The sequence below is a fragment of the Panulirus ornatus genome, chromosome 50 (assembly GCF_036320965.1).
Source record: "Panulirus ornatus isolate Po-2019 chromosome 50, ASM3632096v1, whole genome shotgun sequence".
NCBI lineage: Eukaryota > Metazoa > Arthropoda > Malacostraca > Decapoda > Palinuridae > Panulirus > Panulirus ornatus.
This window is the reverse complement of record NC_092273.1, coordinates 2626597-2648522: the sequence shown is the minus strand read 5'-3', so window position 1 is coordinate 2648522 and position 21926 is coordinate 2626597. Positions and strand designations below refer to the sequence as shown.

At 37.5% G+C, this 21926-nt stretch overlaps 1 protein-coding gene across 8 annotated transcripts; it reads right to left on the bottom strand.

Moving 5' to 3' along the window:
• Window positions 1–409: 409 nt before the first annotated feature.
• aln (divergent protein kinase domain 1C) lies at window positions 410–20208 on the bottom strand. 8 transcript variants are annotated; one of them, XR_011716385.1, is made up of 7 exons: window positions 19819–20207; window positions 17186–17630; window positions 15204–15440; window positions 10894–13426; window positions 7556–7623; window positions 5793–5899; window positions 410–810 (listed from the first exon to the last, which is right to left on the bottom strand). XR_011716385.1 is itself a non-coding variant. In XM_071691073.1 (7 exons), the coding sequence occupies exons 2-7, from the start codon at window positions 17396–17398 to the stop codon at window positions 785–787; spliced, it is 726 nt and encodes a 241-aa protein (XP_071547174.1). In that variant the 5' UTR covers window positions 17399–17630; window positions 19819–20207; the 3' UTR covers window positions 410–784. The 8 variants fall into 8 exon arrangements, 4 of the variants coding, with proteins under 4 accessions (XP_071547174.1, XP_071547175.1, XP_071547173.1 ...); XM_071691073.1 differs by having other exon boundaries at window positions 410–819; window positions 13361–13426; XM_071691074.1 differs by having other exon boundaries at window positions 13361–13426.
• Window positions 20209–21926: the final 1718 nt, after the last annotated feature.

Genomic DNA, 21926 nt, shown 5'->3' with positions numbered 1-21926 from the left:
ATTTATGTGCAGACTTAAACCTCTCTGAAGTTTTACTTGAGTATATATATATATATATATATATATATATATATATATATATATATATATATATATATATATATATACTGAAGTATGAATAACATGATAGAAGTGTATAGTGTTATACAGTTTTCACACGAGGAAAGACGTGACCTTAGTAATGTTGTTTTCTTAAAAAAGGTAAAATTCCCCTGTGGAACTTATCTGGTTGATCAGTTGGATTGCATCGTGTGATGAGGCTATCCGAAGTTCTAAGTAAGTAAACAGTTGATCAAATAATCAGCCTATGTTTTTACCTTCAAGCAAGTAGATGCTAAGCTAACCAAGTTACTATGACATCAAGGAATATGAACCTGGAAAAAAATTCATATCTTTATATCTACAAATATTTATTGTGCAGACTCTATCATGATCAATAACGTGAATACCAAGTTAACTTACATTAAGATATCTCTCATTTTTTTATTATTATTTCATTGCACAGTTCTCGAATGTGTTGCTTCCGATTACTTGTTTGTGATCCTTGGGTGAGCTGGGATGATGGTTGTGCTTACTGGGTGAGCTGGGACGAAAGATGTGGCCTGGGTTAACTGGCATGAGGGTTGAATGGCCTTGGTCAGCTGGGACGAGGGTTGAGTGGTAGCGTTCGTCTTCATCAGTTAGGTAACTCAGCTGCTGGTGGCTGGGTATTACTGTGTATGGTTACCACTGTCAACCTAACCACCACATCAGGTGGCAGAGGGAATTGTAGAGCATCACTCCCTCAACCCAGGTCGCTCAGGCGTAAGTCTGTGATACCTTAAAAATATTAGGAGAATAATGGCAGTTCGATATATATATATATATATATATATATATATATATATATATATATATATATATATATATATATATATATATATATATATCTTTATTTTATTTTTTTTATTATACTTTGTCGCTGTCTCCCGCGTTTGCGAGGTAGCGCAAGGAAACAGATGAAAGAAATGGCCCAACCCCCCCCCCCCATACACATGTATATACATACGTCCACACACGCAAATATACATACCTACACAACTTTCCATGATTTACCCCAGACGCTTCACAAGCCTTGATTCAATCCACTGACAGCACGTCGACCCCGGTATACCACATCGCTCCAATTCACTCTATTCCTTGCCCTCCTTTCACCCTCCTGCATGTTCAGGCCCCGATCACACAAAATCTTTTTCACTCCATCTTTCCACCTCCAATTTGGTCTCCCTCTTCTCGTTCCCTCCACCTCCGACACATATATCCTCTTGGTCAATCTTTCCTCACTCATTCTCTCCATGTGCCCAAACCACTTCAAAACACCCTCTTCTGCTCTCTCAACCACGCTCTTTTTATTTCCACACATCTCTCTTACCCTTACGTTACTCACTCGATCAAACCACCTCACACCACACATTGTCCTCAAACATCTCATTTCCAGCACATCCATCCTCCTGCGCACAACTCTATCCATAGCCCACGCCTCGCAACCATACAACATTGTTGGAACCACTATTCCTTCAAACATACCCATTTTTGCTTTCCGAGATAATGTTCTCGACTTCCACACATTCTTCAAGGCCCCCAGAATTTTCGCCCCCTCCCCCACCCTATGATCCACTTCCGCTTCCATGGTTCCATCCGCTGCCAGATCCACTCCCAGATATCTAAAACACTTCACTTCCTCCAGTTTTTCTCCATTCAAACTCATATATTCAAACATATATATATGTATATATATATATGAGTGGCTTTTTTTACCTAGGGAACCAAATATATGCATCCTTGGAAGTAAGCAATTCATTTCTTTAATCAAGGCAAAATCAAAATATACGCACACAATTTCAGTTGTAATACTGGGCACAATAACTAGTTACACAACACTGCAGCATAAACCAAGGAAATAGAATTGTGCTAAGTAAACCCTCCCTCAGGTTAGTGTCCATCGTTTGAGAGTATCACTACCATTATTTTGTTCTTATTTTTTTTTCAGAGAAACCAAACAACAGGTTAGGGAGTAAAAAACAAAGTGACCTCTGGTGTGTTTACGTATGGTCTTGCAATGCTATTAGAGAGCGACGGTGCTCCCACCATTACCTTGGCATTGCTATAGTTTAAATTATGTATCTTTTGCTTCTATTTTTTCATTATCATTGATCAATGAGAGTATAAATTGAATGACCCGTATTCTACGTATTAATCTATCTATTCCCTCAAGTACAACATTAATCATTAGCTGCACATTGTGGATGTAACCCATTTAGGTATTAAAATGTTGCCTTACAATACATGATGTTCCTCAGTGGACTGGAGTCCGTTTACATGAAGCACAGGCTAAATACCACCAAACATGGCAATGTAATCAATCTGTAGCTTAGGATTTGGGTACACAGGGTTTACCCGCATGTACCACGACTTTCATCTCTTGACATATGACACATAAGTAAGGCAACCCGTTTCTGCGTCATTTCCATAACGGGGAAATGCAGTAAATAAAAAAAATCATGAAACCATAACAATTAGAAAGCAGCCGCATAACATTCTGTATCCATTACGGTATTTTTCTTGTCAATAATGTGCATATTCCTGTGAACTCTGATGGTGAAATGTGTATATTCCAATGAACTCTGATACAGAGAAGTGTACGTCACGGCGATAACCAAGAGCGAAATGTGATTCCTGCGCGACGTATGATGCAGTAAGTTCTGCACATCCCATCGGCCTCACATACATTGGAATCTGTATATTCCAGCGACCTCTGATAGTGTAACCCGTATTTCCTGGAGTCTCACACAAATCTGTATTTACGTAACAATTTATTATCGCCATGAGCATTTGCAAAGCGTAAATAGTTACTAATGATGTACTCACGTAACAAATGCTTAATTTGGAAATATAGATGGCAGAAACACACCAACTAATGACCTAGGATACTGTAGGTTGAATCCTGGCTGGTTCTAGAAGTCCCTAAAATGTTTTCGAATATGTTGAAATCCTGGACCCAAGCTTGACTATCAAGTGTTCGGTGACCTTTTCTGACCTCCATGATAAGTACATTGAGTCCAGAGTAGGGATCATTCGTCGCCTTTAGGTAGGGCTTTATTATGGTCTTAGGTTATCTCCCAGTTAAATTAGGACACCCTTAGTTTTTTCCTCCTTGAATCTAATAACTCCGGTATTTGTTGATTTATTTCCCGTTATCAAATTAAATAGAAAATTTAAGAACATTTTAGAAATGCCCATAATACATACATATATATATATATATATATATATATATATATATATATATATATATATATATATATATATATATATATATATATTCCTATGAGTTCACGGGGAAAATGAAACACGATAAGTTCCCAAGTGCACTTTCGTGTAATAATCACATCATCAGGGGAGACACAACAGAGAAATATGTCAGTTGATTTACATCGAAGAGACGAAGTTAGGACGCCATTTGGTAAACATGTGATTGTACAAAACATTGGTATGGTTTGGCCATTGCGAGGCTTCTCGGAAACGTTAAAGTTCAAAGATGTAGAAATAACATCCGGAGGTCCATGCACTTCCCATTGTTAGCTTTTGTTACCATACAGAATGTTCAGTTTTTGTAATAAGTGTAACGCTCTATGGTTTTCATTTTGGCATTAATAAGAATACATGGAACAAGTGATTTTACGACTGGAACGTCTTGAAGAATGTATGGTGGGTCACACCAGTGAATGCTCTGCTGATTGACTTATGGCGGGCCTGATGTTGCCATCAGCCGGGTCCCAGTCTAATGTTTCGATATGAGGTGTGGCTGACATGGGTCATTTTGTGTAATTGCATTTTAAAAATGAATTTTTAAGATATGCAATTAAAAGGGAAGAAAATATATATTAAACGATCATAAAATCACAAAATATGCGACTGGTAACTCAGTGTGACATCATGGTGTCCAGCAACGTTAGGCAAGACTTTCACGTTATGAATATTGAACGCTCACCACTTTCTTCATCTAAATAACTAGACGAAATATGTACTTATCTGTTTTGCATCCACTCTGATTTCACTTTTTTCGTTTCAATTACAGTACTTTTACGAAATAACTTATAACGCTCCTGACCCCTATGATATATAGGTGCAACAGCTAAAGGCGAGAAACTGATAGTAACAGGTAAGGCAATGGCAAGCTTCCTCTGAAAGATTCCGGGGTCTGACCAAGGAACTTGACCCTTGACAAGGGAGATCGGATAATGAAAGGAGGCAGGGAGGGTGATAGGTAGTTGAGAGGGTCACATTGGAGCCTAAGCTTTCCCAAGCTCAAGGTAAGGCCTCCATTACCCATGTATATCTGTCTTGTGAGAATAGTTTACCAGACACAAACATATTTAGCTTAATATGGAGAAGGTGGAGAGGTGATATAATACAAGTACTCAAAAAGGATGAAAAGTTTTAGCAAGCCAGACGTAAGCAGTTATTCAAGGCTAAATCAGTGCGAGTGCACTTGTAGTAATGGATACATCCTCTTCTACCATCTTGTTCGCATTCCTTGGTATCTATACACCAATCATCTCTAGAACATGACTCATCCCTGGTCCCTCTCTCTCATGGATTCTAGAACAATTTTTGTAATGGCCTTCGACATCTTTTTAAGCATCAGACGAGACATATCAAGCGTTTCCTTTCTGAACTTCCTACTTATGCCTTTTCTCTCCATTCTCCAAATCCACAGCTTTACTTTCTAGTTTGTCCATCCTACGTCACTGGCGGTGTGACATATCCTACCCAGATCGGATCCCCTCACTGTTCCTCCTAACAAGTGCTCTCTTTCTTTTCCCCATAAATAATCTTTTTTCAATGGCTTACCTTATTCACTTGTACGCTGATCATTTAATCATTCATACTTAAATCAATTTTCCTTACCCTATTGATTCCAAACCGTACTTTTTCTAGTAATGATCACATTTCTTAGTTTGTACCTGCGAAGGACCTTATAATTTAACCAATGACATGGTTAAATTCAACAATGCAAAGTCGCAACTCTTACATATATCTCTTTCCAAATCTCACCCAGTTCGCTGTATTTGATATCCACTCACCACCAACATAAGTAACACATTGGGCATAACCAAAAATTTGACTATACTAGAAACCCCACCAAGCAAACGACAAAATTCGTTCCCCAACACTGCCGACGTTGTACAGGTGTCGAAATTTTGCTCATGGGCGATAAGGCTAAACTAAACAGCGTACACTACTTAAATATTGTCTAGGCTAGTTAAACTACAGAATGTAATCTACTTAATTTGAACAAGTTAAACAATTTAGACAACTGAAACTAATGAGTTGCAGAGTTAAACCACAGGGGTAGACTGGTTAAGCTACAGTATAGACTTGTTATTACTAAATTATACGTGAAACTGCTCCGTAGGATGATTATATCATACAGTGTAAAGTACGTACACCCAAAGATAGTACAGTTATGCTCAAAGGTAGTAGCATACTGCTAAAAGGTCGTAGCACAGTAATCAAAGACCGAACCGTAATGGTCTAGGGATGACTATATCTAGGAGTGGGTAGTGAACTCGGCACACGACATAACATCCTAGGTGATGAGACACAACATTGCTATGGCCAGGGTCTGGAGAGACAGCAGCAGTGCTGTGGTCAGGGTCTTTCATATCTAGCAGAAATCTAGGTACAATTATGTACTGAAATGCAACCTACTATGTCATTAACTGGCATTTGAATTATTATGTACAAACATGATAGACAGTTGTGGGGTGAGACGCAATAGTATTTTGGTCCAGGTCTGGTATGAGGGACAGCAGTGCTGAGGCCAGGGATCTGGTGGGTGACAGCAGTGCTGTACCTGTAAACAAGGTAAAAATTGCACATTTTTCAGTCAAATACATTTAATCATCACATTATTCACATCTTTGGTCTCTGATGCCATGACAATTTCAAAAATATTCATATTTCATATTTACACTAACATGGGAAACAAAACTATGCATATAAATTGGGAGATTTATCATGATATTTAACCCCTCTACCTCATTCTTATATTCAATAACTAATTACTAATACATGAGGAAATGCAATACAACAATGAGGACAAATTCTACTGGGACATAAAACTCTACATTCTCTAAAACTGAAGAAACATTACAAAATGCTGAGCCCAGAATACATGTTTGAAAAATAAAGGAGCCCCATTTCTTAATCTCATTTTATATCATACAATTTATTGAATTTCCTTGTTCTAAGCATTCACTACTTCACTCCGCTTGTTCAACTCATCCACTGTGCTACTGTAATAGAAATATCTTATCTTTCCTAGTTCATCCTTTACTCAATTGCATGTTTTAAACCCATCTTTCATAATCTATCCTTTATTCAACTTCCTGTTTTACCCCATCAATCTCAAAAAAAAGTCTTCTCCCTTCTATTCTTTTCCCCCCTTAAACATGGGCAAACCTATGCCAACATACCTCTCCCTGCAGCTCAGCTTTTTACTTCAGGGACAATGTTTGTTGCCCTTCAATATACCTCTCCACTAGATTTTTATGCTCCCTTCAGTACAATGACCAAACCAGTGCTCTATACTCTAATTTGGATTCAATAAATGCTGTAAATATTTAGTGAACATTTCTTTTTCCACATATTCAGATTAACTTTGACATTCACTAATACAGTGTTTCCTTTCTTTACAATTCTAATACAGATTCCTGGAAAAAGACTGTGCTTGTCATTTTCTTCATTCCCTCTCACATAAGATTTCTGTATATGCCAGCCTGCAAAATGACATTCACAGCATGATCTCATTTCCTTGAGCCTCAGTCTTCACCTGGGACTTGGCTGAACTAAATATCATCAACCATGTATTTAGCTAATGCTGGAGCATGCCTCTCACCCTCCTGTATGTTTGGGCCCCAATCACTCAAAATCTTTTTTGCTCTATCCTTCCACGTTCAATTTTGTCTCCTGCTTCTCCCTGTTCCCTCCTGTCACTTTTTTTTATACATCTCTCAGTCATTTGCCCTACTTCCTTATAAGTATCATCCAAAAGCCTCTCTTTTCTCTTTCACTACCAACCTTCTTCATCCCACCACTCACTACCCTTTCTAATCTGCCCACCTCCCACCTTTCTTATGCCACATGCATCTTTTGCATCCACTATTTCCCATGCGAGCAAAGTAGTGTCTGGAACAGATGACTGAGTCTAAATAAATATGTGCACACTATAAATTAATATCTACATTACATAAGCTTCATATGTTAAAGAAGAAACCTTAAACGGACAGTAATAAATATGCATCATTGTTTACATGTTAAGCATAAGTGATATGTAAAACCTATACATATAAAAGCCTGAGTTAAAGAAATTATTTGTAATATGACAATAAAATTAATTGTTAACCCATATGTTAACCCTTAAGTAGAAGATATGGTCCACATAGTCCATCATAATGTTAAAAACATTATGGGAGAAAAAGCACCAGTACTATGAAAGTCAGAGAAATACCTTGTGTTGGCTTGATTCACTGCTGAATGAGGGACAGAGTGGGGTGTGGTTGACATGGCTGACAGCTCCTAATGAGAGAGAAGAATGTGGAAATGTCTCTTTCTTTCCTTTTAACTTGTTTTCGTACTGTGCTCCTGGTTCATGAAGAGGCACATTGTTGGTAATGATCAACATGAATATGTTTAGAATTATTAAACCATTCATGCTAAATATGAACGAGAGGAGAATGTGAGGTTAGCATGTGCAAGGACGATATTAAAAGTTTTATTTCTTTCCTCATTTTATACTAAGTTTCATATTATACTCCTATTTCATACACAGGCAAAGCATTGGTGGTGAATAACATGAATATGTTTACAAATATAACACTATTCAGTAAAATAGATGTGAGGATGGCAAGTGGTTGGCCAATATGGGGAGGGTAATGGAGACATTTTTCTTTGGAAATATTCTAGCTCTTTACCTATCATGTACTACCATAAGATCTCCATCACCCAAGGACTACATATAGAGAAAATCAGGCACAGTTATTATGTAATTCTTCAACAAGTGTAGGGGTCTGGTCTTTGGCATAAAGAACCTTTAACAACTTCTGGTGTACTATCCTTCCTTCAGGGACATTCACACATCTCTGCTTCACTTCATGCCAATGCACAAGTAAAATCACATATCTTGTCCAATGCCTTGAAAGCATTAACTTCTGCATCACCACCATCTGACAGACCCACACTACATTCATAGACATACTACCTTGTACCTGAGCTAAAATAAACAAAACAATAAAAAAAAAAGGAACAAGGCTAAAGTAAAATAGCTGCCTCTCCCAATGCCAGAGCAACTCATGTCTTTTGTCTCTCTCCTCTAACTTCATCTTGGTTGACTCTCAAACATATCCTTATCCTATGATTCTCTTCTTACTAATCCATGCCCCTACCTTTAACCATTTCTTTACAGTCCAAAAAAAACTTTCTCTGGGAACAAGCACAGAAATAGTATGCTTCTAAACTTGTGCCAGAGATTGTTAGTTAACTTCTGTTTAAAAGACAATTCATTTTCTTACTCATATTAACATGCATTGGTACATCCCATCCTATATGGGACCATTCTAACCCAACCTAATTTCATTTTATTGCTCTCACTTCTACTTTTTCCAGTCTTTGAATCTCTCATCACCCCCACCTCATTAAACATCTTGAATCAAAAAGTCTTCTCTCTAATCAATAGTATGACTTGAGCCAAGCAAGATCTATTGGTGGTGTCCTGTCCTATCTTACTAATGTCTAGTCATTATCTCTAAAAGATTTTAGGAAATACCACGTAGTTGTCCTTGATACATCGAAAGCTCTTGATAGGTCACGGAATCAGGATCTCATCTCTAAGCTCCCTTCTCTCTCTTTGTTCTCTCAAATTAAGCTCCCTCTCTGGTTGATCTGTCTCCATTGCTATGAATGGATCAACCTTTCACCTTTTCCTTCTCAGCAGCAGTGTCCCTCAAGGTTCTGCTTTTCTCCTACAATCCTCCTCTTTCTGATCCAAGATATCCTATTTTCAGATAACCAGTCATACTCATTTGCTGATATCCTCCAAATCTGCTCCATCTTTTTTTGTTTGGCTTGCAACTTGTCTTGATACAAAATCTTCTTTAAACTCAGACTTGGGCAGGATATCTCAAAGGGAAGACAGAACCTGGTTAAGTTTAATGCCACCAAATCCCACTTTCTGCCTAGCTTTCTCAAACCCTCCATAACTTTTCTATATCTTTTTATGGACCTTTAATTCCATCAATTATCACAATGAACATATTTGGCATCACAGTAACATCTAACATATCTTGAAAACTTCACATTACACAAACAGTTAAGTGTGCCTCTAAATAACTTGAAGTCCTGTTTAGATACCGTAAATTCTTCTCTTCTCTTAAGGATAGTTGCTCAAATTATATTAAGGACTGATAAATCTATGGATGTAGCAATGCCCTTACATCGGGAGTTTCTAGCACTATATACTTACTTGACGGAGTAGAGTGTAAAGCTGTTGAACTCATCATCTCTTCTAGTTTAACCTCACAATTTAACCCACTTACTCTACATAGCAATTTTGGTTCACTCTTCCTCTTCTAGAGGTATTACTTTAGTTTAAGCTCCCAAGAGCTGGCTGTCTTAAAGTAAATACCATGACAGTGAAACGTTTGGCCCTCCCTCAAGGGGAAAACAGAATAAATATTCCCTAAAATGTTTATAGATCACCATTGGCAGAGGGAGAGATAAAGCCTCTTGATACACGTTGAAATATCTAAATAAAGTAATTACATCCTTGGAGAGTAGTTAACATTCTCTAGTAAGCCACTTTACCCAATGACAATTCCAGCCTTTGTGGTTGGAAAGAAAATGTATATAATTTGGAATGCAAAAATAGAAAAACTAAGTACAAATATGATTAAAAACTGAATGATAAAATGAAAATCTAACCTTAAAGCACACAAAACTTCATAAAAATTAGTTATTCTCAGAACTAAATCCACATTAAAGCAACATACCAGTATGGCTCCACAACATCTTGTGATACTCATTTTCTTACAGCTTTTGGTTTAGGAAAAAGAGGTAGTCCATGTACAAAAATCTTCTTACATTTGGAGATAACTTTTTAAGGATATAGATTAACCTGAATTCGAAATTCCTAGCTAAATGACATTGTTAACCCTTTTGAGATGGAGGTCTCACAGAAATGCTGTCGTGGAATATTAACAAATTTCAAATTATCAAAAAGTATTCTGAGCACTGCAATATCCCACCATTCAAACAGAATGCCCCATAAACACATAAACCATAGTATGACACTATGACCTTTAAATCTTCATGAACTGCTACCAGCTAAACCAGGTATCCTCTGACCCCAGCACAGGGTTGTCCCTCTAATTTAACTATCTCTACATAAAGATTGTGTCTCTATCTATCATTAAATTAATCATTTCTCTTCATCGTCTTCAGCCATGAGCACATATGATACAATCATTGGCTGCTTTTGTCATATGATCCACATAAAATCTCAACTGTTTACACTGCATAGTAAAGTGAGAGACTGGGAAAAGTGAGCATGCTGTGTCCTACCACCATGGTTTTCTCTGGCTAAATAAGCCTTGTTGATATTTCTGCATGTTAATTACAGTTTGGGGTGACAGACAGCGACTATTCATACCCCTATTGACTGGTCAAAAAGGAACCAGTGGTTCCTTAAAATACAGGTGGAAGATCAAGACTACAAGGGCTGAAAGGAAAGTCCATATTGAGCCCTTCACTGGGTGTGGAAATAGTAACAAAAGGGATGAATTTACAACTTACCCTAACTTAATTCGATCCTGGAAGATTTTCCCCTCTCGAACATCATCCTTTATGTCTCATCAAAACTCTCCTGAACTTCCAGGATTCCACATAAGACTAAAGAGAACAACTGTTTATTCACTCAGGCCTCTTGGAACTTCTCTCTCTCTGAGATCTTGCTTGTACATCCTGGTCTATCTACCAGAGCCCATGGTGTCAGGAAGGTGGCTTCTACCTTGGCCTTCTGAGGGACTCTTTTCCATGAGAAAATTATAGCAAGAGTGGCATTTGGCATTCACTTAACACCTTGGTTAGTCTGGAGTCACTGAAGTTGACCTCCCCTGTGTGGCATTGGGGTAATGCCTGAAAAAGACAACAGTGCCACATAGGACATGGACCGTCCATCAGTAAACTTTCCTTCTGAATCCTCTTCCCTTTTAATACTTTTAAGCTGTTTACAATTAGCTCCATGCCTGCCTGCCTTCATGTGGGTTTGTTCTCAAGATGTTCATCAGGCTCTGCTCATAGGTGAGAAATGAAGATTTAAGATAATAAGAATAACAATAACAATCATAATTTGTTTATGGATGGGGTTGTTAGGGAGGTGAATGCAAGAGTTTTGGAAAGAGGGGCAAGTATGAAGTCTGTTGTGGATGAGAGAGCTTGGGAAGTGAGTCAGTTGTCGTTCGCTGATGATACAGCGCTGGTGGCTGATTCATGTGAGAAACTGCAGAAGCTGGTGACTGAGTTTGGTAAAGTGTGTGAAAGAAGAAAGTTAAGAGTAAATGTGAATAAGAGCAAGGTTATTAGGTACAGTAGGGTTGAGGGTCAAGTCAATTGGGAGGTAAGTTTGAATGGAGAAAAACTGGAGGAAGTAAAGTGTTTTACATATCTGGGAGTGGATCTGGCAGCGGATGGAACCATGGAAGTGGAAGTGAATCATAGGGTGGGGGAGGGGGTGAAAATCCTGGGAGCCCTGAAGAATGTGTGGAAGTCGAGAACATTATCTCGGAAAGCAAAAATGGGTATGTTTGAAGGATTAGTGGTTCCAACAATGTTGTATGGTTGCGAGGCGTGGGCTATGGATAGAGTTGTGCGCAGAAGGGTGGATGTGCTGGAAATGAGATGTTTGAGGACAATGTGTGGTGTGAGGTGGTTTGATCGAGTAAGTAATGTAAGGGTAAGAGAGATGTGTGGAAATAAAAAGAGCGTGGTTGAGAGAGCAGAAGAGGGTGTTTTGAAATGGTTTGGGCACATGGAGAGAATGAGTGAGGAAAGATTGACCAAGAGGATATATGTGTCGGAGGTGGAGGGAACGAGGAGAAGTGAGAGACCAAACTGGAGGTGGAAAAATGGAGTGAAAAAGATTTTGAGTGATTGGGGCCTGAACATGCAGGAGGGTGAAAGGAGGGCAAGAAATAGAGTGAATTGGATCGATATGGTATACCGGGGTTGACGTGCTGTCAGTGGATTGAATCAGGGCATGTGAAGCGTCTGGGGTAAACCATGGAAAGCTGTGTAGGTATGTATATTTGCGTGTGTGGACTTATGTATATACATGTGTATGGGGGTGGGTTGGGCCATTTCTTTCGTCTGTTTCCTTGCGCTACCTAGCAAACGCGGGAGACAGCGGCAAGAAAAAAAAAATAAAAAAAATAATAATAATAATAATAATAATAATAATAATAATAATAATCTCTGTTCCCTACATTCTAACTAAAAATATCTAATACATAAGAGTGTTTGAAGCCTTCATTATTACATCCAACATGCCATCTACAGTCATTCCTCGGTTAGTTTTACATAACTCTAGAGCCTCAACTAACTCCTCGTTGGCTTCACGTGAAACCAGTAAACCATAGAGTGATATCAAACTATCAGTATTTCCAAGGAAAATCTTGTCACAGACAACCTGCAAATTGGTATTAGTTCGCTCTAATTCACACTTAGATATCCTGTGATGGCAGCGTCCTTTACAATCAAAGTATGAACAGTCATCATTATCTGAACAATGTGGTGTGTTCTCCATGGTCTTTAAAAGAGAACTTTCTGGAAGAACAGAATCCAAGTCAAGGAACATCACCTTCTCTTCATCATTCCATCCAAAGTGATCATGCTTCACATCACACAGGTGTAAAGGCTCTTTCCAAAGTGTTTCCAATTGCCCTATATACCTGACAATATCAATGGCTTTCCATAACCTTTTCCTCCAGGTTAGTTTGAATGGCTGCAGTGCATTTTTTGTTAATGGTTCAAGATACTGCATAGCATAATATGTACCACAGGTTCCTAGAATACTTGGGAAGAGTTTGAAGTCTTCAAAGACAAAGGATGTCAAAAACTCATGATCCTCTATTAACATCCAAAATTTTTTATGATTTGAAAGTGATTCTGTGTCAGTTTGGTACAGATTACTTTGGTTGAAAAGTTTATTTACAATATTCTTACTAACATTATCACCCACAAAGTTGCTAATATAAACAGTTACCATACTAAGAAAGTCATCCTTGGTGGGAAAGTACTGGTGGCTGCCAGGCTTCAAATTCCAGTACACCTGAAAAAAATAAAACTTGATCACTAAGCAATAAATAAATTTAAAATCTACAAATACAGAAACATAAGTCTGCATACTAAAAAAATCATAAGAAAGCTGCTGTTAAGTATAGGACAGAAAACCAAAGGAGTGATTCTGTACATCTGTCAAACTTTACCATGATATGGCATGCTAATTTCAATACAACCATATAGATGATTAAGCCTTATCGAAATGAGGGCTGTTTCAACTTGAACACCAGGGATCTAGCTAGACACCCTTAAAGAGAAGACTGAAAAGATGTAAAAGGCTGTTGCAAGTATTTTTATCATTCACATACTTACAAGAATATATAACACATCAAGAACAAGAGGCTAGGGTTTTGGGCATAGTCCCTTGAAAATATAGGTAGAAAACATATGTATTATTCACACACTACTCCTTAAAGTCCTTTTCTGGAACTTATAGGATTAGCAGAATTCATGTACAGTGCCACTGTATGAAGGCAAGGGGGACAAAGGTGAGTGTTTAAACTACAGTGGTAAAAGTCTGTTGAGTATACCTGGTAAGATGTATGAGAGAGTGGTAATTGAGAGGGTGAAGGTATGTACAGAGCATCAGACTGAGAAGGAACAACGTGGTTTCAGAAGTGTTAGATGATGTGTGATTCAGGTGTATGCTTTACAGAAGTGGTAGATGATGTGTGATTTAGGTGTATGCTTTAAAGAATGTGTGTTTAGAAATACTTGGAGAAACAGAAGGTGGAAGGTGGACAGGTAAGAAAGGGTAGTGAATGGTGGGATGACAAAGTAAAGTTACTTGTGAAAATAAAGAGTGGTGTATGGGTGGTACTTACAGAAAAGGAATGCAAGTGATTGGAGAATGTTCAAGAGAAAGTGCCAAGAGGTCGAGAGGAAGGTGCAGAGGATGAAAAGAAGGCAAATGAGAGTTAAGGTAAGCTAGTGTAAGCAAACTTCAGGGAGCATAAAATGTTTTGGAAGGAGGTTAATAGTGTGAGAAAAACAAGAACAACACATGAGAAAACTGGTTAGTGGGAGCAAATGGTGGAGCAGTAAGAGGCAGTTATGAGATGAAGAAGATATGAAATGAGTACTTTGAGGGACTGTTAAACGTGTTTAATGATAGGGTGGCAGATGTAGGGTGTTCGAGCAGGTGAGGAATGTGAAGTGAGAGAGTCATGGTAAGTAGTTTGAAGAAAACAGAAAAGGCGGTAAAAGTCTTGCATAATATGACATGTTGCAAGGTGGCTAGAGTAGATGGGGAGGAACAATGTTGTTGCAAGAGTGGTAGACCATGTGGATCAGGTGTTTGCTTTGAAGAATAAATGATAAATATATCCATGAAACAGAATTTGTATATGGGAGTTATGGATCTGGAAAAAGTGTATGGCAAGGGTGATAGAGATGCTTTGTGTTAAGAATATATGTTGTGGAGGATATTGTTATTATTATTATCATTTTATCTTAATGCCTTCTTGGTATCATCATTAATATTCTCTCATCTTGGAAACTAAGTTTTATCAACAGGTATACTTCTCCATATCTTTAATGAGAGTTTATGGGAAAATTGGCTTTGCTTAGCATACCAGAATTTCACTCATTGGTCAACTTTTCAGAACTATATCTATTATAAGGAAGATAAGAGTAAAGTCACCCTGTACAAATTGGTAATCTGTTTCTGCTATACTGGTAATTTTCTATAATTCAGATGGGATGTTATATGCTAACATTCCTTGGAAACTTTGCTCAGGACTAATATACATAGACAATTGCCTTACTTCATTTTCTTCAGTAGATGTTTCCACAACAGGTTCCTCCCGGTCCTCTAGTTTTATGACTGATTTGATAACTTTTTTCCCTTCACCATCTAGTGTAAACACTGTTGGCTTGTTAAGGTGAAATGTATGGCAAGTTATCCTTGATGATACATCAGGAGCACACAACTCTTCACATAAGTCTTGTCTGAATGGTGTGTGGCTATGGTCAAGCTCCTTCTCCTTGTCAGTCACTTCACACTGAAAAACAGGTACAGAGAAGCAATGTATTCATTCAACCCTGATCACTCTAGATTAAACAGTAAGTCTACTGATGACTGATGACTGAAAACAAAGTTAAAAGAACTAGATAAAATGAAGTGATACATTTACTCAGCTTAACTTGATTAAACAGTAAATCAAAAAATGACAGTAATCACACAAAGCAAAATTTCTTAATCAGAATTGATATTGATCATACAGTCCTATGTAAAAACAGTTCAGCTGCAGTTTATAAGTCATAATGTTAAAACTAATGTTGCCATTCGTGCAACCAATAACTTCATTCCAAACAAACGCAATCATCAGTATAACAAAATGCAGGCCAAAGCTGAGGATAGTGGATGGAAATATATTTCTGGCTCACATATTGAAGCAACAAAACCTCAGAATCAAAACTCCCTTTCTGAGCTCTAAACAGTAAGCCAAGAAAACTGGACTACTCACATGGCAACAAAGCAGTGAGAAGAAAGAAACCCAACTTCTCAACCTATGCATAAAATGTTTCAAATAAAAGGCACAGGAGGGCAAGTGTCTGGCAACAGATGGGATAGTGCCTAGATGAATTCATATCTCTTTGGATGAAGGTGTGCATTCAGTACAGGACTTTAATCCCCATTATATTTCATCAAAGACAGGGACAGTGAAACTGTACTGGTTATGCAAACATGGCTAAGACAATATATAAGTGATGCATGCAAAAGATACAACAGCCCTCACACTAGACAGCTGGAAGAGGCACTCTGTAAATGGCATAGGAGAATTAATCTTTTTAATTCCCAGACCTACCAATCTGAGTGAGGCACCCTATAAATGATGTGAACAAAAGAAGGCACATTAAGCTGCTGAATGCCTTGCAAAGCATCTCAACACTAAGGAACTTTATTAAATCAAATGAAGGTTGGCTACAAACTATCCATGGCTGACACAGAAAAATGAAGAGAAAAGCTTCTAGTAAAATGATAGTCATACAGTGATATAAAAACAGATCAACTTTTGAAAGAAATATACAAATTATAAGAAAATACACACTATCTAAGTTTAGTAAAGAGTAATGATTTATAGGAAAGCGTTAAGTACAGCTATCCTACTTTTTATAAAGTTTTTGAGTAAGCAATTTTACGACTGAGCAATTTCGATTTAACTAAGCACTTTTCTAATGAATAAGCATGTTTTAATTTTGAGCAGATGAATGCCTACTGCAAATTGAGCTTCTTTTTCTTCACAGCATTTATTCTGGTCTGCAAGAGCACGTCCCATCAGTTACAGTGTGAAGTTGAAATTTACAGCACGTTTACATATGATCATAATTACATCAGTTTTTCCACAGCTATGGTACCTCTAAAGCATCCAAAAACTGTTCTACTAATGAAGAACTCCAGTGAAGAAGCATAAGAATATATTAGTGTTAAAAACAAAACTGGAGACATGTAAAAGGCTTGAAAGTAGTGAGAGACCCACAGGTGGATGCTATCATAACTTTGCTGAGTAAAGTATACGATCAATTCTGAGAAATGTGGATAAAGTTAAAATCTAAGTTTGACAGTTAAGAGTAAGATGGCCACTAACCAATTAAAAAATCCAAATCATCCTCAGTTTCTACAAAATTTCTCTAATGAACTACAAATATCCAGCCATAGATTCCAAATAACCTATACTACTGTAATGTGGCATATATTTACTCAAAAAAACTGATATTGTCAAAAGAGCTAAACGTGTTACCTTACCAGTTTAGTAATATGATTGCTGACTATATCTTCAACAGTACAGATGAATCTAGATGCCAGCAAGGCATCTCTCAAAGCTGTTACGATAAAAACTGTTGCTAAACTTCCCACAATAATACTCCAAAAGATGCATTTCCTCCTCCTCCTTCTGTTTGTCAATATGTCCTCAATAAATCTTGCAACACAACATGAGAAGAAAAATGTAAATTTCATATTTTCAGTGCTTGGTTACCTTTAATTTGAGTCCTTTGTTTTTAGAAGAAACAAACACTAAGACTTTAACATCAATTTGCTACTTCACTCATGAAAAAGAGAAAGCTCACTGATGCCTTTTACAGGGTGTACAACTGAAAATTCAAGATAACACATGGACTGAATTTTCTTCTTCAGTACCAAACAGGAGTCCATAATACAGTTTCTTGTTGGGCATGCTTCCAGGCAAAGTCTGCAAAATGAGAGAAACTGCATTAGCTTCATTACAAATTACTGTACCATTAATTGCAAAGATCTCACACATCATTTCCATTCACTTTTATGGCAATGTGAGTAATATAATTCAGAGCAGATAAGAGCATGATGTACATTGGGAAAATACTTGAAAGAATGTCCTTTTTCAAAATCTTGCACCATAAGTTAGCACCAGAGGGAAGAACACTGCATACAAGAGACCCTGTCATTAAAATTTGGCAATACAAGCATGAAGAGGTAAAAACTGGAGAAATATGACCTGTAATACTTTATAACCTATTTTTGTGTGAGAGGAGGGAGCTTTACACTCATGAGATCCTGTCTCTTACCACATTCCTTTGTCATGCATTATTCTGAATTCTCCATTTGTAGTCACATTTACTTCCTCTTGGCTTAACTTTTTTATTATTCCATGACTCTGTTCCTGAGGAAACGCTTTCCTGTTTTGCAATACACTTACGCTTCTTATCGAGTTGCTGCCTCTTCTGGACTTTTTTCTAGCATCAAAGAAGTGTTCTATCCTGTTTAGCCACACCATTCTAAAATCTATAATTCATTCATAAAAGCATCTTTGATAATTTACATCATTTTCCAGGGCCAAAATACTATAAAATAAATACCCTTCTCTGAAACATCAAGCCTTTCTAGAGAAGAAAATGATGGGTAAAGATAAAGAGTAAATAATGCATACCGTCATATGAAAAGCTCCATAGCTCACACAATGCTATCCATAAAATTTTCTGGATGCAAATTAGTTACAAGTCTTCCCACTGGTGCATATTGAATTGTAAAGTTCTTCTTTACAGGAAACAGTGTCTTACATCAGTTTTTTGTCAACATCTTCAATCAATACTTTGACATTCTCTTACTGGGACCAAGACCAAAAATACACTTCTGTTACTATATAGTAGATACACATAACAATGATAGATACCTGTGCCATGCAATGATATTCAATATCTATCATAATGAGTCAAAAATATTTATGCAAAGGCATCACTATACAACAGCAATAGTTTACAACATCTGCAGGTACACCTCACAACTTGCAACAAAATTTAGAAGCATTTAGTTTCTTAATGCAAGACTCCTGTCTCAAATGGTGTTTGAATATCAAATTTCAAATCTTAGTTTTTAGTTAAAAATCTGGCCTGGTTACATTTGATTAAGATTACTGAGGTTTTGTTGCATTTCCCCATTATAGTTTATATCATACACTGAATCAAATTACTTTCAAACAAAAACTAGGCAATTTTCTCAAAATGTTAAAAACCTAACAAGTTTTTTTCTTAAACCAAAAATGTAAAAACTGACATTTGCACACAGTTCATAAAGGAAATATGGGTAAAGTTTGAAAAATCAATGACTTTTTGCACTGCTATGAGGAACATTCCTCATCATAACAAGCAAAGCAAACCCTTACTTTCAGTTATGTGAAAACCATACGATTATTAGGGATCCCATATTTACATTCATTTGTTGAGTGATCCCTATGTGTTTGTGTGAACACAAATTCAGTCCAACAAAATGAAAGAAGGCCTTAACATGATTATTATCTGGCAGGACACAAGCTTCAGGTATGTGTGAGTGAGAGGAACTTGGTAGTTGACATGGTGGCTGAGCTGTGTGTTGGCCACATCAGTTCAGGAGACCAAGTGTCTGCTGGCAAATATTAGAATAACATTCAAGTATATGGATAAGGAAATATTCAGCCAGCTGCTGCTGCTGCTGCTCACGTAAGGCCAACCAACACTAGAATATGATTCTCAACTTTGCTCATCACACTTGAAGATGAACAAAGACCTAATAGAGAAGGTCCAGAGGGGGACAACAAAGATGATGCCATAGTTAACATAGCTGAGCTACACAGAAAGAGAGAGAGGCGCTATTTTTGCCCAAACTGGAGAAAAGATATGAGTGAGGGGTTACTTGATCACAAAATATAATTTTTTAAAACAGATTGATGACGTAAACTGTGTACAGTACCTCGAGAGATGTAGGGATACAACCAGAGGACTCTAAATTAAACAAGAAACTTATATAAGACGTTGGGTGAAGTTTTTCTAAAGTTCTGCTGATCCTAAAAGGTTTTACTTGATTGAACATAAAGGATTCCCAAATCTTTCCCATCCCTACAGCCTCCACTAAACTAAGTTTCTACTTACTTATTACTGTTGAAAAAAGAAATGTTCTGAATCACAATCCATAGTGCAGTCTATTCAAAACAGTAGCTGAGTCTCCTATGTTATTTCCTTGATGTCATAAGCTGGAGTTTTACCATAATCATACACTTACATGTAACAAATTACGTATTGCCTCAATTCGTTTTAAACTATCAACCGGCATATTCCTTTTTGATAGTCCATCAGATGTGCTCAAACCTCGTGGCTACATCTTGTTTTCTAAACGAAAACGCTGTTAATCCAGATATAAGAAGTCGGTAACAAAATCAAACGTTCCCATTCATTAAACAGAGCAAGACATAGATCATGGCAACAAGATAGAACGCTTGACCACCTGGCCGACCACCAAGACACTGTTTGTTTACATGACGACGAGGTGCAGGGAGGAGCTGGCTGCCGGACGCACGACCAACGTCTTATCAAAGATTAACCTGAGTAGTCAAAGATTATAGTATTTCTTCTGGATATCAGGAAATATATTCTTCCTTTTGATCATGGAAGTTCTAAAGAGTAGGACTATTTGAAAAACAAGATGAGATTATTAGTACAGCACACACACACACACACACACACACACACATATATATATATATATATATATATTTTTTTTTTCATACTATTCGCTATTTCCCGCAATAGCGAGGTAGCGTTAAGAACAGAGGACTGGGCCTTTGAGGGAATATCCTCACCTGGCCCTCTTCTCTGTTCCTTCTTTTGGAAAATTAAAAAAAAAAAATAAAAAAAACGAGAGGGGAGGATTTCCAGCCCCCCCCGCTATATATATATATATATATATATATATTTTTTTTTTTTTTTCCTATGAGTCCATGGGGAAAATGAAACACGACTCATTGGAATATACTTGATCACGCGCAAAATTGTGATCTTTTCCAATAACATTATTTATTGTTTATTATACTTTGCCGTTGTCTCCCGTGTTAGCGAGGTAGCGCAAGAAACAGACGACAGAATGGCCCAACCCACCCACATACACATGTACATACATACACGTCCACATACGCACTTATACATACCTATACATTTCAACGTATATATATATATATATATATATATATATATATATATATATATATATATATATATATATAAATATATATGTACATAATTCATAGTCTGCCCTTATTCATTCCTGTCGCCACCCCGCCACACATGAAATGACAACCCCCTTCCCCCGCATGTGCGCGAGATAGCGCTAGGAAAAGACAACAAGGGCCATATTCAAGGCGTGTGATATAGATACAGTTGTGCGGAGGAGATTGGATGCGCTGGAAATGAGATGTTTGAGGACATAATGTGTTGAGCATTTTATGTATTATGTAAGTGTGCATTTCTAGCACTCTCATATACCTACAGGTTGATAAGGAGAGGGAGCTATAACATTAGTATTGCTTACTGTGTGTGACGGAAACTTACACATATACGTTTTGCTGCCAAGTAGATTTGCAATCTGACTTGTAGATTGGTTAAATAAGATTTTCTATGCATGTATGGCTCATGGTAAGGTGCTGAGGACTGGTGGAATGCCTGTATGAAGGCGAGGAGGAAAAAGTGAATGTATGAATTATAGGTGATGAGTTTACCTTGTTAATCATATGGGTAAGTGGTGATTTCAAGGGTGGTGGCATTCACACAGCAGCACACAGGGTGGAGCAATGTGGTTTCAAGACTAGTAGATATACTTGCTTTGAAGAATTTGAGAAAAAATTACAATAGAAGGCTTTGAATTTGGCATTCATTGATCTGAAAAAAGTGTGTGATATGGTTGATACAAAACCCTTGCAGAACGTGTTCTGAAAGTATGATGTGAGGAAATCTACTACTAGCAGAGGAGTTTATATGAAGACAGTAAGAAGTGTATGAGAGTAGGACGAAAAGAAGGCAAGTGGTCCCAGGTGAAGGTGAATAAGTGAAGTAACTTCATGGATCTTGAAGACAGGGACAGTCAGAAGTTTGTTGCTGGTATGTCTGTGTGTGTGTGTGTGTGTGGGGGGGGGGGGTGAAGTAAAAAAATGTCGGTTTGCTGATGACAGACTCAAGTGAGAAACTGCAGAAACTGTTGTCTGAATTTG

What these genes read in the sequence shown, in the direction of transcription:
- aln (XM_071691072.1), bottom strand. Translation starts at nt 17,398, where the DNA reads ATGAAATTTACATTTTTCTTCTCATGTTGTGTTGCAAGATTTATTGAG. An exon ending in GCAATCATATTACTAAACTG is followed by an intron (nt 15,441 to 17,185) that starts GTAAGGTAACAC and finishes CCTGTTTTTCAG; the next exon opens with TGTGAAGTGACTGACAAGGA. An exon ending in CATCTACTGAAGAAAATGAA is followed by an intron (nt 13,427 to 15,203) that starts GTAAGGCAATTG and finishes TATTTTTTTCAG; the next exon opens with GTGTACTGGAATTTGAAGCC.